General features: G+C 34.1%; 1 protein-coding gene across 1 annotated transcript; it reads left to right on the top strand.

Annotated features, from left to right (window-relative positions):
• The first annotated feature begins 567 nt into the window (after nucleotides 1-567).
• Nucleotides 568-5,243, top strand: tmem176l.3b (transmembrane protein 176l.3b). Its single transcript, XM_073836238.1, has 7 exons — nucleotides 568-703; nucleotides 1,098-1,272; nucleotides 4,001-4,114; nucleotides 4,284-4,340; nucleotides 4,427-4,549; nucleotides 4,929-5,051; nucleotides 5,160-5,243. The coding sequence occupies exons 2-7, from the start codon at nucleotides 1,099-1,101 to the stop codon at nucleotides 5,223-5,225; spliced, it is 657 nt and encodes a 218-aa protein (XP_073692339.1). The 5' UTR covers nucleotides 568-703; nucleotide 1,098; the 3' UTR covers nucleotides 5,226-5,243.
• The last annotated feature ends 9,632 nt before the right edge of the window (nucleotides 5,244-14,875 follow it).

Genomic DNA, 14,875 nt, shown 5'->3' with positions numbered 1-14,875 from the left:
CTAATCATGCTAGCTGCTTATCATGTTAGAAACATGCTAGCAACACGCTAGTGACATGTTAATCATGTTACAAACATGCTAACCAACATGTTCATCATGCTAGAAAAATGCTAGCAACATGTTAGTAACTTGCTAATCATGCTAGCTACATGCTAATAACATGCTAAATAAGTTAGAAACATGCTAGCAACAAACTAAAACATGATATCTATCCATTTATCCATCTATCCATCTGACAGACTGTATTGCTTTCAAAACATTCAAGCTTTAAGCTTTAAAACTACTTTAAACTTCAATCTTTTTTTGGACTGAAAACCATAAAAATGTTTTTAAAAATGTTAAACTTTTTCACACTTTCCGATCAGGTTTTTTCAAGCCAATTTAAAGTTTTTCTTGACAAACTTTTTTTCTAGTTAATAGTTGTGCACCAATAATAATTGCTAATAACAGACAATGAAATCTGCATATTAGAATGATATCTGAGAGGGGAATGTCCAAGTCATCTACTTTCATTTTTGTAACTTCCTTCCTCTCTTACAAGTTTATGGGTTGCGGGTATGTGTAGACAGACAACATTCCTCTTTTATATTTTAGGAGATTCATAGGGGTGTTGTTGTCGAGAAAGAAAAAAACAGGTTCTGTTTTGGACAGAGACGAACAGTGTGAAACTGTATGGCTTGTAACTGACACAATTACATTCAAGGTGAGTTTAACACTCAGTTTCACATTCAATCTGTAAAACGTAAATGCTGTAAATGTAGTTAATAAATAATTGTTTCGTGGTGAAATCAGGTGTGTGATCTCAATCTTAACAACTTTTTATCAAACAAAGCAGGTCACGCTTCTGTTCTTGTGAAACTTTAATGCAGCTGACACAGAAATCAGTCAACAATATTACTTGCTTTAATTTGTTGTGTGAGAAGGAACAAAACTAAATGTGTACAAAAAATTCTATCATAATTATAATGAACAAGAAACGTATTTGAATTTATTTAAAGTGTGCCTTGTGTTCTTCTGGACCTTGCTTGTTTTTGTCGTTGTTGTTTTACTCCTGAGTTTACATATTTTATATAACCTCTTAATAATCATTTTTGCAGGATGTCTCCGACAATGTCTCAGGATGAGGGGGTGACAATGATCACCATCGCCTCAAACCAGAATAGCAAATGTCCAATTCTGTGTCAGATCCTGGGCTCTATGTGCCGCAGTCCAGTGTGTGCCGTATCACATCACGTGAAAGGGAAGATGATGGACATCTATATGGCACTTGGGGTGAGATAGACACGGAAACAGGCATTTCAACTAAAGACTAAAACTAAAAATAAACTACATGACATTTGCTCAGATGTTTGATTTGTTTGATTTGGCCAGTCTGCTGATTTTCAGCAGTAGGCTAGGTCTTGACAGATTTCACATAAAATACATACAGACTGCCTTTTTTTTAGCTTCAGACTATGATTCCATCAGTCGGTGGATATCAGATATTTTAAAGGTGCCATAGAATGAAAAACTGTATTTACTTTGGCATAGTTGAATAATAACTGTTCAGTACATGGACATGACATACTGTGAGTCTCAAACACCATCGTTTTCTCCTTCTTATATAAATCTGGTGTTTGCAAAAGACCACTGAAAAATAGGCTAATCCTATCATAACAGTGACTATTACGTAATAGTCTTGTGATCATTAATAGTTACACCCCCAACATTTGCATAGCCCAATCATCAGATGATCTTCAGCTATACAAAGCGATTATAGTAGGGAAAAAGGCAGATCGTGGGAATAAATGTTATGTCCCAGGTTGTGCAGGAGATGTTAAGTGCAGGGATGGTGTCTGTGTCTGAGGCAAGGTTGGTGTCTGTACTCAGAAAGGCAAGGAAAACAAATAAGGCGATCTAATAAAATAAAGCCAGCCACTGAAGGGACATGGTTAGCTTATTGTTAGCGGTAGCCTGTTACATTGCAGTACATAAGATTTCACTTACCACATAAACGGAGAGATGACTTCGCGGACAATGGCGAATGATTTAAAGATCCTGAGTATCACTAAGCATCTACAGTAAATTTGTAAAATATGTGGTAGGTACTGCTGCTGTAGTACAACATTACACAGAACATATGCGATCACAAAAGTAAAAGTAAAATGATTGTGCATTCAAAACGGCAGTTTCAATGACCTGCATATCCAATTAGAGCAGAGCTCATCATTATTATTCAGGAACCTTCCAAATAAGGTAATTACAGACCATTTCATTCTAGGGACAAATCCTTGGGTTGTAAATGAACCCGTAAAACCGTTTCTGGAGAATTTTTGCCCTTTCCCATACCTTCTATGCAGATATCAGAGAACAATTTAAAATATTGTATCAATGCATTCTATGGTTCTATTCAGTGCATTTTAAGCTAAATCTTTGTTTTTATTTGTCATGTGTTTCCTAGTAAGAAAGCATTGAGTTTTTTGTGTTTGGAACAATGTGAAAGTTTGGAAAATGTGTGATTCTCTGGTGTTGTTAGACTTGTTTGATGCCATTTACAAAGTCAGCAACTTGTGTTTAAAGCCTAATGTTTTAAAATCTCATATGTAGTCCCTTAACTCTTTATTAAATTACGACTGAATGAACTGAATGAAATATATTAATCAAATGATGGTCAAAAAACGTTTTTATGCTGACTAGTTAACTGCAGTGATCTAATGTGTTTCTTATGTGGGCTACATTTGTACAAAAGTCATAGATTGTTGAGCTTCTTTCTAAAGTGACATTTTATTTGATTTGAGGTAACAATGTATGCATTTCATATCATGTTCAAAAAAGGCTGTATGACTTAAGGTCCATCTTAAAGAGACAGTTCATCAGAAATAAATTACAGCTGAGGTCAAAAGTTTACATCCCCATTTCAGAATCTGCAAAATGTTAATTATTTTACCAAAACAAGAGGGATCATACAAAATGCATGTTATTGTTTATTTAGTACTGACCTGAATAATATATTTCACATAAAATATGTTTACATAAACTGTCACAAGAGAAAATAATAGTTGAATTTATAAAATAACCCCGTTCAAAAGTTTACATACACTTGATTCTTAATAGTGTGTTTTTACCTCAATGATCCACAGCTGTGGTTATTTTTGTTTGTGTGTAGTGATAGTTGTTAAACTGCCCGTTGTTCTTCAAAAAATACTTCAGGTCCCACAAATTCTTTAGTTTTTCAGCCTTTTTGTGTATTTGAACCCTTTCCAACAGTGACTGTGTGATTTTGAGATCCATCTTTTGACACTGAGGACAACTGAGGGACTCATATGCAGAAGGTTCAAATGCTCACCGATGCTCCAGAAGGAAAAAACCATGCATTAGGAACAGAGGGGTGAAAACTTTTAGAATTTGAAGATCAGTGTAACTTATTTCGTCTAATTTGAAACATGTAACTATCTTTTGTAGTCTCTAAAGAAAAATGTCCACATCTCCATTCTGTTCAAATTTTATTTTATTTTGGTAAAATAATTAACATTTGGGGGGTGTAAACTCTTGACCTCAACTGTAAGTGTTTTACTTGCACCATAAAATAGTCCATATAGCTGGTGCACAACATTTTAAGTCTTTAAAAGTCATGTGATAGTAATGTGCGAAGAGAACAAAAGAACAAAATAAGCCATGATGTACTAAAAATCTCGCATCTCTCTCACTTCTTTTCTTTTCTTATGTCAGTACATAAGTTTTTACCATAAAATTTCAGTTTCAAATCTTCTGATAATACACTGATTTCTAATAAGGTGAATGACTTTTGATAGTAAAATGAATGGTGTACTTCACTTTCCATGTTTCATTCAGTCTCACGCATAGCCCATGTCTGCTCAACGTTCAAAGTATACTAGGTTTTAGAGCCGAGTAAACTTAAGGGATTCAATGTGATAGAACTATTGCTCAAGGTAATGCAATGAAATGTAATGTTGTGCATTTTAAGATTCATCGCAAACGACATTCTTCTCTTTTTCTATAGATTGTGCAGATTATAGCAGGAGTCCTCAATCTTGTCACAGGGATTTTATTTCTAACCTATGGGATACATGATCACATTATGATGTTTAATATTCCATTATGGTTTGGTGGCGTGGTAAGAATTATACCTCATTCTGATTCTGATTATTCTTGTGTTTTTAAGTGAGTCCATTCACAAAGTCAGTCAGAATTAATAATCAGTGTTGATTATGTGAATTTCACATTTTGATGATTTATTTATATTTATTTATTTCTTTTCTCTTTTTTTTCGCTTTGCTTCGTAGTTTCTTGTAGTTGGAGTGGTGTCTATTGTTGCAGATCAGTTCCCCAGTTATTTTCTGGTAAGTCTTTAATAATCACAAACAGTAGTTTTCCATTCAAATTGATTGATTTTCATCTCATTGTATTTTGGTTTTGTGTATTACAGCTGCTTGTCACTGTGGTGTTGAACAAAGTCAGTGCTTTGCTGGCTATGATAGGCCTTGCACTGTATGCATGGGACTTGGTGGATGCTAAGATTACTGAAGATATATACTACAACACCACAAAGGTAATTGTTCCTTGTTTTCTTTAAAAGGACAGGGATCTCAAATTAAAGACCAATGAGCTGCTTTCAAGATAAAAATCATTTCAGTTTAATCTTCAATTATGATTTCAGGTCACACACACCATTTTTAAACTTTAATTAGAATAGAGTTTATTAGTTTGTACATAAGTATGTTTGCAATAACAGATGTCTACATTGGCAAACGGTTGTGTGAGAGGGTTATTAGTCAGCTGCAACTTTAGTTTAAAAGAGAACAAAGATATTTTTATGTTTTTTTATGTATTTTTATGTTTTGTTTCTGTTTTGTTTTGAGACTCCTGGTGCAGGAATTTTGGGATAAATTGCTTTTATTCAATTACACACTAAAATTTCCCATGTCTAGATGAGCCACTGGATGACTCTCCGTGATGCACTGGATGTCACTATGATGATCATATCAGCCCTTCAGCTCTGTGTGACCCTCAGTTTCTCTGTCTTGACTATGAAAGAATTGTGTGAAACAAATGTAAGTGCAAAGGTGCCATATTACCAGCACAATTACAAAAGACAAACTACAGTGTTCATGATTTCAGAAAGCTAATCAGTGCACTAATGTTTCTGTTTGGTTTTGCAGTCTGGAAAGGATCTTCAATTTTACAAGCCACTCAAAGAAGACTTCACTATCAGTCATGTATGTTAGAAAGACGATGTAAAAAAATGTAATTATTATGTTTTTTTCCTTTACCATAAAATTTTGTTTAATTTATGGTACTTTACAGCAGCATTTTAAGCAATTACTAAAATAAAAAATAATGCATTTTAATTCCAAGTTTAAATTCAAATGTTTATTTAAAATATGTCTTCCTTTCTCATAATTGATTTTTAACAAAGGTTCTTTTGAGAGTTTTAGCTTCGGATGGAATGGATGGCCTTCAGACTGTTTACTGCATATTAGTTAAAAAGATAATAAATAAAGTTTTAATCAGATTGCTTGACTTTTTACACTATATCTCAGCACTAGAACTTGTATATTCTGGGTCGCTTGTTTACGCAGAGAAAGCACATTCAGTTTGAACAAACAAAAGTCATTTCAGCTGTCATAAATGGCAATAAATATGGTGAATATTTTTAAAAGTTTGTCTCCATGCTTGAGTATGATAACTTTTATCTAGGGAGGCAAAAAAGATGTACCATCAGTTACTTTATTATAGCTTTTTCTCCTCTGAGAAAATGTCAGTAATAGAGAATAAGTTCAAACAAAACCTAAAGGTACCATTTGCTTAGTGTTCTTGTACACTAAGCAAATGGTATTTTTATTGTAAAATACAAAGAATATTTATTGTAAGCATTTTAAAACATATTTTAGGACATTTTTCACTCTATTGAAATTGTTGTTGGATTCCTAAAAACAAGCAATCTTACACTTCCAGGCTGTTGTGCCAGAGCCTTTTTTTTTTTTTTTTTTCATTTCAAGGGACTGTTATTATCTTCCCTCACATGCTGCAGGATCAAAACACCATAAAGTATTTGAAAATAATAAATAAAAAATTTGGACTGTATGTTTCAACCATATAGCTAGAACTACAATTGGATGGAAGCCTCACAAGTCTCTTGCCCAGGCAAACAAACAAGATAAAAAAAAAAGACTTTATTAACAATGTACTAACTTAAACCTTTTTTATATGTGGCTGATTCTGTATTAGTGTATCAGTCCAACCCTGACATATTTGACACATATTTGACCGTTAAACGTTTTGATGGTTTTTGTGCATTTTGAAGGAGAGATTATCTGCTGACTGAAAGCTTATTTATATATATATATATATATATATATATACAGTCAAGCCCGAAATTATTCATACCCCTGGCAAATTCTGATTTAAAGTTACATTTATTCAACCAGCAAATTTTTTTTTGTTTTATTAAAATGACACAGACATCTCCCAGAAGATAATAAGACAATGTACAAGAGGCATCATGGTGGAAAAAATTATTACTCATCTTTTATTTACATTTGAACAAAAAGTGGCATGTCCAAAATTATTCATACCCTTCTCAATAATCAATAGAAAAGCCTTTTACAGCAATCAAACGCTTCCTATAATTGCTGACCAGCTTTTTGCATGTCTCCACTGGTATTTTTGCCCATTCATCTTTAGCGATGAGCTCCAACTCTTTCAGGTTGGAGGGTCTCCTTGGCATCACCCTGATCTTTATCTCCCTCCACAGATTCTCAATTGGATTTAAGTCAGGTCTCTTGCTGGGCCACTGCAAAACTTTAATGTTTTTGTCTGCTAACCATTTCTTCACCACTTTTGCTGTGTTTTGGGTCGTTGTCGTGCTGAAATGTCCACTGGTGCCCAAGGCCAAGTTTCTCTGCAGACTGCCTGATGTTGTTGTTGAGAATTTTGATGTATTACTCCTGTTTCATGGTGCCGTTTACTGTGATTAGGTTCCCTGGTCCACCGGCTGAAAACACACCCAAAACATTAGGTTCCCACCACCATGTTTGACAGTGCGGATGGTGTTCTTACGGTTGAAGTCTTCTCTTTTTTTACACCAAATGAAGGCTACGTCATTGTGGCCAAACAATTTATTTTCTATCATCTGACCATAAAATAGAAGACCAGAAGTATTCTTCTTTGTCCAGATGAGCATTTGCAAAAGACAAGCGGGCATTTGTGTGCCTTATCTGGAGAAGTGGTGTCCTCCTTGGTCTGCGTCCGTGGAATCCAGGGGTGTGCAGTGTCCGTTGGACTGTCTGCCTTGAGATGTTGCCACCAGCAGAGCCCAGATTCACCAGAATGGCTTTGGTGGTGATACGCTTTTTGTTCAAATGTAAATAAAAGCTTTTCATCTGTTGAGTTGATTAAAACAGCTGTTCACAATGAATCAGGGTAATTAGGATGCTTTAGAACAGCTTGGACTATTTGGAATGGTATAGAACTTTGGATTTTCCCATAGACTGTGACAGTTTGCAAAAGGGTATGAATAATTTTGGACATGCCACTTTTTGTTCTAATGTAAATAAAAGAGAATTTTTTTTTTCACAATGATGCCTCTTGTACATTGTCTTATTATCTTTTGGGAGAAGTCTGTGTCATTTCCGGTCAAACAAAAAAGTTGCTGGTTGAATAAAAGTAACTTTAAGTCAGAATTTGCCAGGGGTATGAATAATTTCCGGGCTAGACTGTATATATTCAATAGAAAAAGTAATGAACGTGTTTAATCAGATTTTACGTATTTTTTTATTATTATTTATTCCAAAGCTGAAAGTACATGTACTCTTTAGTGGACGCCATGCAATATTTATGTTTATTAAACTACTACAGTCTCTTCTGCTCACCAAGCCTGCATTTATTTGATCCAAAATACAGCAAAAGCAGTAAAATTGTGAAATATTCTTACAATTTATAATAACTGCTTTATATTTGAATATATTTAAAAATGTAATTTATTCCTGTGATCATATTCCTGTGAAGCTAAATTTTCACCATTATTACTTCAGTCTTTAGTGTTACATGATCCTTCAGAAATCATTCTAATATTTTTTATAATTATAGAAATTAATACTTTTTAGCAGGGATGCATTAAATTGAATAAAAGTGATAAAGAATGTTATGAAAGATTTCTATTTCAGATAAATGCTGTTCTACTGAACTTTCTATTCACCAAAGAAGTCAAAAAAATTATACTCAGCTGTTTTTAACATAATAATAATAATAAGTGGTTTTTTTTTTTTTTTTGAGCAGCCAATCAGAATATTAGCCTATATAGGACTTATTAGATATATAGGACTATAGTAATGATGCTAATAAATTAGCTCTGAAATCACAGGAATAAATTAGATTTTAAAATATATTTAAATAGAAAACAGTTATTTTAAATAGTAAAATATTTCAAAATGTTGCTGTTTTTGCTGTACTTTGGATCAAATAAATGCAGGCTTGATGAGCAGGAGAGACTTAAAAAATCTTACTGTTAAAAAAAACTTTTGATTGGTATTGACTATATAAAACTATTTTTATTATTTTTTAATTATTTTTTGTTGACCTTCAAATAGCTATTGGTTTACAAATATATTACATGCACACATGCAGTGAGTAACATGTACTATTTAATCTATTGTCTGGGAATTATATATTCTTAGAAAGATTAAAAGTAGAAACAATGAAAGTAAAGTAAGTTAAAAAAAAAAAAGATATTTTTTCACTGTTCCCTGTGATTTAATACTTCATGCATCAGAGAATTCAAATAGGGGAAAGAATTGGACATTTGTGAGCAATGGGACACAGTGTGTACTTCTAAGCACACTCCCACAAGCTCAAGATTGTTGTGTCAGTTCTGCTGTGAAAAATGTTTTACCTCAGAAATTAAAGTTTCACAGACTATGGCAAGAAATGCTCTTCATTTTTTTTTTTTTTTTTTTTTTTTTTTGCGGTGCCAAAAACTAAATGCAAGTACATAGGGTCAGCTATTAGTTATAAGTAATTTTCTATTCTTTATTATGGCAATAGTCCAACAGAAACAGAAAAATCAGTGCAAAATATTATTAGCATAAAGTAAAAACAACCCTGTTCTATGCAAATGCTACCAAGCCAATTATCCCATTAAGAACAGTTCACCCAAAAATGTAACTTTGTTTTTTTTAACACCAACTTACTTCATGAATAATAAATAACCAATATAAAGTTCAACTAAAATACAACTACAGGAATATAGGAGTCAGGAGTCTCCTCTCAGGATTCTCCATGACTAAATATCACGACAGTTTCAAAACAAATTACATTAAAGTACATTTTAGTTCACCATAAATGCTTGTCTGTACATTCAACAATAAACTTGAACCATATTTCAAATACAACAGAATTCATTATAAAATAAGTATTAAAGATGTACTTAAAGGATTAGACTTCCACCATAGAAGTCCACTATATGGAGAAAAATCCTGAAATGCTTTCCTCAAAAAACATAATTCCTTTATGACTGATGAAAGAAAGACACAAACATCTCGATTGACAAGGGTGTGAGTACATTATCTGTAAATTTTTGTTCTGAAAGTGAGCTAATCCTTTAAGTCCCATTTAAGTTAATAAAAAAAGTAATCTAAAGTTCAGCTAATAGCTCGTAATATAAATTTAAACTGCAACACATTTTTCTTTAATTGCAAATAGCATGCAATTATGCGTCCAAAAACATAAAAAATTAGTTCATAGCAAAATCCCCATAAAATTACTATAAAACTACTCCAAGTATATTTACAGCATACGCTTGATTAATGTAGAAAACAGTCCGAAGTTGTGTTTATACACTAAAAATCTTCCATTGCCGAAGAATTTGAATCTTTTTTGAGTACACATTTCAAAAAGAGCGAGCCAGGTTTGACTTCACTGAAACCCACTTCCACATTCTGGCATTTGTCACAATCGAACATAGCACAAAATATTCAAACATGCAGAATGATGAATGGCATTCGAAAGCTTGAGGAACTTTTTCAGTGAATAACAAAATTTTCTGTTCCTCATACAAAGCTATCATGTGGCTCCATATTTTCAGAAGACTTCATATAGTGCACAAGACATGTGGACCACTATTTTGGTACTTCACTGGTGTTTTTGACCTTTTTTGGAGCTTTGTATGAAGATGAGCTGTATGAACATTCTTAGAATAACAACATACGGGATGAGGGTGAATAAATAGATTTTATTTGTTTTATTTTGCAGTATAATGTAAATCAAATGACTTACAGTATGTTGCACATTAATTCCATATTCATCATTCTGAAACGTGTTCAGGAATGCTAGCTCTATTCATGTTGTGCGTTTTGCTCCTATAGAGAGCTGAGGCAGAGCCAAATCCTGATGGAGGAACATAACAAGAGGGAACCATGCTGTGCACCGTGAATCGCACAGACTCAACCAAACAGCACACTTCCACGTATCACGCGAGTCTGGCAGAAACATGCTGATTTTTCACATATATTCAGTGGTTTAATGCTGAGAAAGTTTTGCAACAAAACCAGCATCATCCCCAAAGCTGACTATGAGAAAACTACAAGCCTTTGGAACAAGGAGGTAGGCCTATTCAGATGCATAGTTATTTATGTTCTGAGAATTATGACTGTTGCTTTGAGATAACGTCAGTCTGTTGAGTACTGGTTCTAATGTTCAGCTGGTGGCCATAAATAAATGGCCCATTTAACTGTTCTTATAATAAATTAAATAACTTAAATAATTAACCTAATGTATGTTGAGAGGCAGGCTTAACTGAACATAACAACTCCAAGCTGATGGGCAGAAAAAAGGGTCAAAGTTACCTATTTATTATCATTACTACAGTTTTAAAAATAAAGGTGCTTCACGATGCCATAGAAGAACCTTTTATGACTAAATGATTCCATAAAGAACCTTCTGAAGAACCTTTATGTTTCACAAAAGAAGGTTCTTCAGATTATAAAAAGGTAAGAAAGAGATGGTTATTTAAAGAACCTTTGACTGAATGGTTCTTTGTGGAAGCAAAAAATATTTTTAAGAGTGTGTACTTGAGACAAAAAGTATGCTTGAGCACCTTTAAATGTTGATGGTAGCCATTGACTTCCATAGTATTTTTTTTTCCATACAATAAAAGACAATGGCTTACTGTCAAGTGTTTGGTTAACAACATTCTTCAAATTATCTTTTATGTTTAATAGAAGAAAGAAACTCATAGAGGTTTGGATCACGAGGGTGATCCATATATACTTTATGTGTAAATAATATATTTAATTGTTAAAATTAAATGTGACCCTGGACTACAAAACCAGTCTTAAGTAGGGTATATTCTCAATATTTAGATTATTTTGCCCCCTCAGATTCCTTTTTTTTTTTTTAAATGTCCTATCCTAACAAACCATACATCAATGGAAAGCTTATTTATTTAGCTTTCAGGTTATGTATAATCATGTATAATTTGTGATTTTTTTTAAAAAACATAATTTAAATCTTTATATGCAGTCAAGTTCGAAATTATTCATTCTCCTGGCAAATTCTGACTTAAAGTTACTTTTATTCAACCAGCAAGTTTTTTTTTTTTTTTACCGGAAATGACACAGGCTTATCCCAAAAGATGATAAGACGATGTCCAAGAGTCATCATTGTGGGGAAAAAAAAAAATATTTCTCAGCCTTTATTTTCATTTGAACAAAAAGTGGCATGTCCAAAATTATTCATAGGTACCCTTTGCAAACTGTCACAGTCTATGGGAAAATCCAAAGTTCTATAGCATTCCAAATAGTCCAAGCTGTTCTAAAGCATCCTAATTACCCTGATTCATTGGGAACAGCTGTTTTAATCAACTCAACAGGTGAAAAACAGAAGCTCTCTGCTGTATATATATGTATATAATTACTTCCATTGTGTTTGAAATATGGCTAAAGTGTACTGCTTGAATAAAAAGTGTATTTCTATGATTTGAAGTACACTACAAGTGCACATTCAATACAAATAAGTGCACTTCTGTTTCACAAGGGAAGTGCTTCCATAAACCATATTGCGAAGCGCTGGATGGTCATATGGAATGGCCTTGAGTGAATATGGATTTTAATGGAAACACAAAATGAGAGTGATGTATAGGACATTTATTTCAGCCATATTTATTAACATCTATTTCAGAAAATGTCGGGCCTCTCGTGATTTTTAAGCGTCATGTGAAATATGAAGTAAAGCTGTTGTCTTTGTGGGTTTTTCAAGTACTTCCTGGCCATTCTGGGAAAATTACAAATCAGAACAGTTTTTCTTTCTCACACAGCTTGTGGCATTGTGGCTTTACAACAGAAGCACAAGATAAAAAATAAAAGTAAATGTTCCATTTTTTCTAGTTTCAGTTCCTTTCAGTCTGTTTATACATGACAATTTATTGTTGTGTCTATTACACACATACAGCACCTTTTTACATTAAAATCCTTTTGGATGACATTACATTTCCTAGTAATTTTCAAAAGTTATAAAAGTTCAGTGGATTATGAAAACTGATATGAAGTGCTGGAACTATGAGGAAAGTATATATCATATAAAAAAAGTTTGTCAATTTGTTGCCAGAGCTAGATAAAGCAGGTTAGATGTGGAGGACTGTATCCATTACTTTGGTAAATAGATTTTTGATGAATGGAGTTGAGCACTGCCTTTGGCTCTTGAGCTCACAGATATTATTTTGTTTCTAGCTTACTCTTCTGAATTTCTGGTATGCTATTACCTTTTTCTGATAGCTTTGTATGCTTGTTATTGTAAGAAGAAATGGTAATGTACGAGAATAAAAAGAAAAAAGATATGTTTGTCTGTGTAAACATTTATTTTTAAAATACTCTTTTGTGCCCTATATCTCCTCTAAAACTTGAAAACTGTGCTGAATGTTGATGTTTATGTTTACACCTCAGTTCAAAAGTTCAGAGTCAGTCAGATGTTTTTGAAGAAAATAATACTTTGATTCATCAAGACATAAAAGTGCCAGTAAAGACGTTTACATTGTTAAAAAAAATCTATTTAAAAATTCTGTACTTTTGAACTTTCTATTTATCAAAGTATATAAAAAGTGCATCATACAGTACTTTTCAACACTGCTAATAATAAGAAATGTTTATTTAGCAACAAAGCAGCATATTAGAATGATTTCTGAAAGATCATGTGACACTGAAGACTGAAGTAATGATGCTGAAAATTCAGCTTTGATCACAGAAATAAATTACATTTTATAATTATATTAAAACAGAAAACAGTTATTTTAAATTATTTTAATTTTTCAAAATATAACTGTTTTTCCTGTATTTTTCATCAAATAAATGCAGCCTTAGAGGCTTGTGCATTCATATTAAAACTGCTAATGTAGATAGTGACTGTTATCCATGTATTTTGGAAAGTTCGGGAGGCTTTTGAGAAAAGGACTTGAATGATTGTGCAGCATGACTGCAGAAATGTATTAAATGCTAAACACAAGGCACTACCTTCTGCAGGAGCAGGAAAGGCTGAAGTAGGAGATGGAAGTGGAAAGAAACCTGAAAGGCGTTTGACAGAGGGCAGCAAGGGCTAAGGTTTCTGGAAAGAAGACAGAAAAAAGAGTGCAAGGCAAAAGAGAGCGCTATTATTGCAGCTCAGACCTCCACGTGAGACCTGCACCTTTTTTCCCACCAACTACACAACGTAGCTGTGGCTCTTTGTCCCACTTTTCACAATCAAGTGCACATCATTTTGACAAAAGATTCTGAATGTTTGGTTTGCATTCATTATTTACTCTGGCAGCTGCTCAATAAAAGCTATTAAAGCTTGACGGATGTTTTTTTTTTTTTTTTTTTTTTTTTTTTGCCAGGCAGTCCTGATGCTATGGGCTTCAATGCAATCGTGATTAGAAACATCTCAGTATATATCTCATCGACTTGATGTAATAGAGTGTTTAGAAACTCAAAAATTCATTCTTAAAGACATTGCGTACTGTTTAGTACAATGCAAAATAAATGTAAAAAAATGACCAGGTTTTGCACTAGCTGTCCTGGAGTCACTAGTGTCATCCATAAGCCCAAATCCACACTGGACCCACACCAGTTTGCCTACCGTGGCAATAGGAGCACAGATGATGCAGTCTCCATAGCACTGTGCTCACACACCTGGACAATACAAACACATATGCACGAATGCTGTTTGTTGATTTCAGCTCAGCATTCAACACTGTCAGACCATCTAAGTTAATCACCAAACTTAGAGACCTGGACATTAACACTTCACTCTGTAACTGGATTATGGACTTTCTAACCAACAGACCTCAGCATGTTAGGTCAGGCCACATCTGCTCTACTACCATCATACTGAACACTGGTGTACCACAGGGCTGTGTGCTGAGCCCCTTTCTCTACTCCCTCTTCACCCACGACTGCAGGCCTGTGTATGGATCTAACTCCATCATCAAGTTTGCAGACGACACTACAGTGATCGGTCTCATCAGCAACAACGATGAGACTGCCTACAGGGAGGAGATCCAGCATCTGGCCACGTGGTGCACAGACAATAATCTGCTCCTTAACACCACCAAGACCAAGGAGCTCATTGTGGACTTGAGGAAGGGAAGAAGAGGTTCACACGAACCCATCCACATCAATGGGATGGCTGTTGAGCCTGTTTCATCCTTTAAGTTCCTGGGGACCCACATTTCGGAGGATCTATCCCGGACCACCAACACCTCCAGCCTGGTCAAGAAGGCTCACCAGCGCCTCTTCTTCTTGAGAACACTTAAGAAGAACCAGCTGTCCTTAGCTATCCTGGTGAACTTCTATCTCTGCACGATAGAAAGCATCCTTACGAACTGTGTCACAGTCTGGTACGGAAGCTG

This window comes from Garra rufa, chromosome 3 (assembly GCF_049309525.1).
Source record: "Garra rufa chromosome 3, GarRuf1.0, whole genome shotgun sequence".
Lineage (NCBI taxonomy): Eukaryota > Metazoa > Chordata > Actinopteri > Cypriniformes > Cyprinidae > Garra > Garra rufa.
Note: the sequence above shows the minus strand (reverse complement) of the source record. Positions and strands in the feature narration are given on the sequence as shown.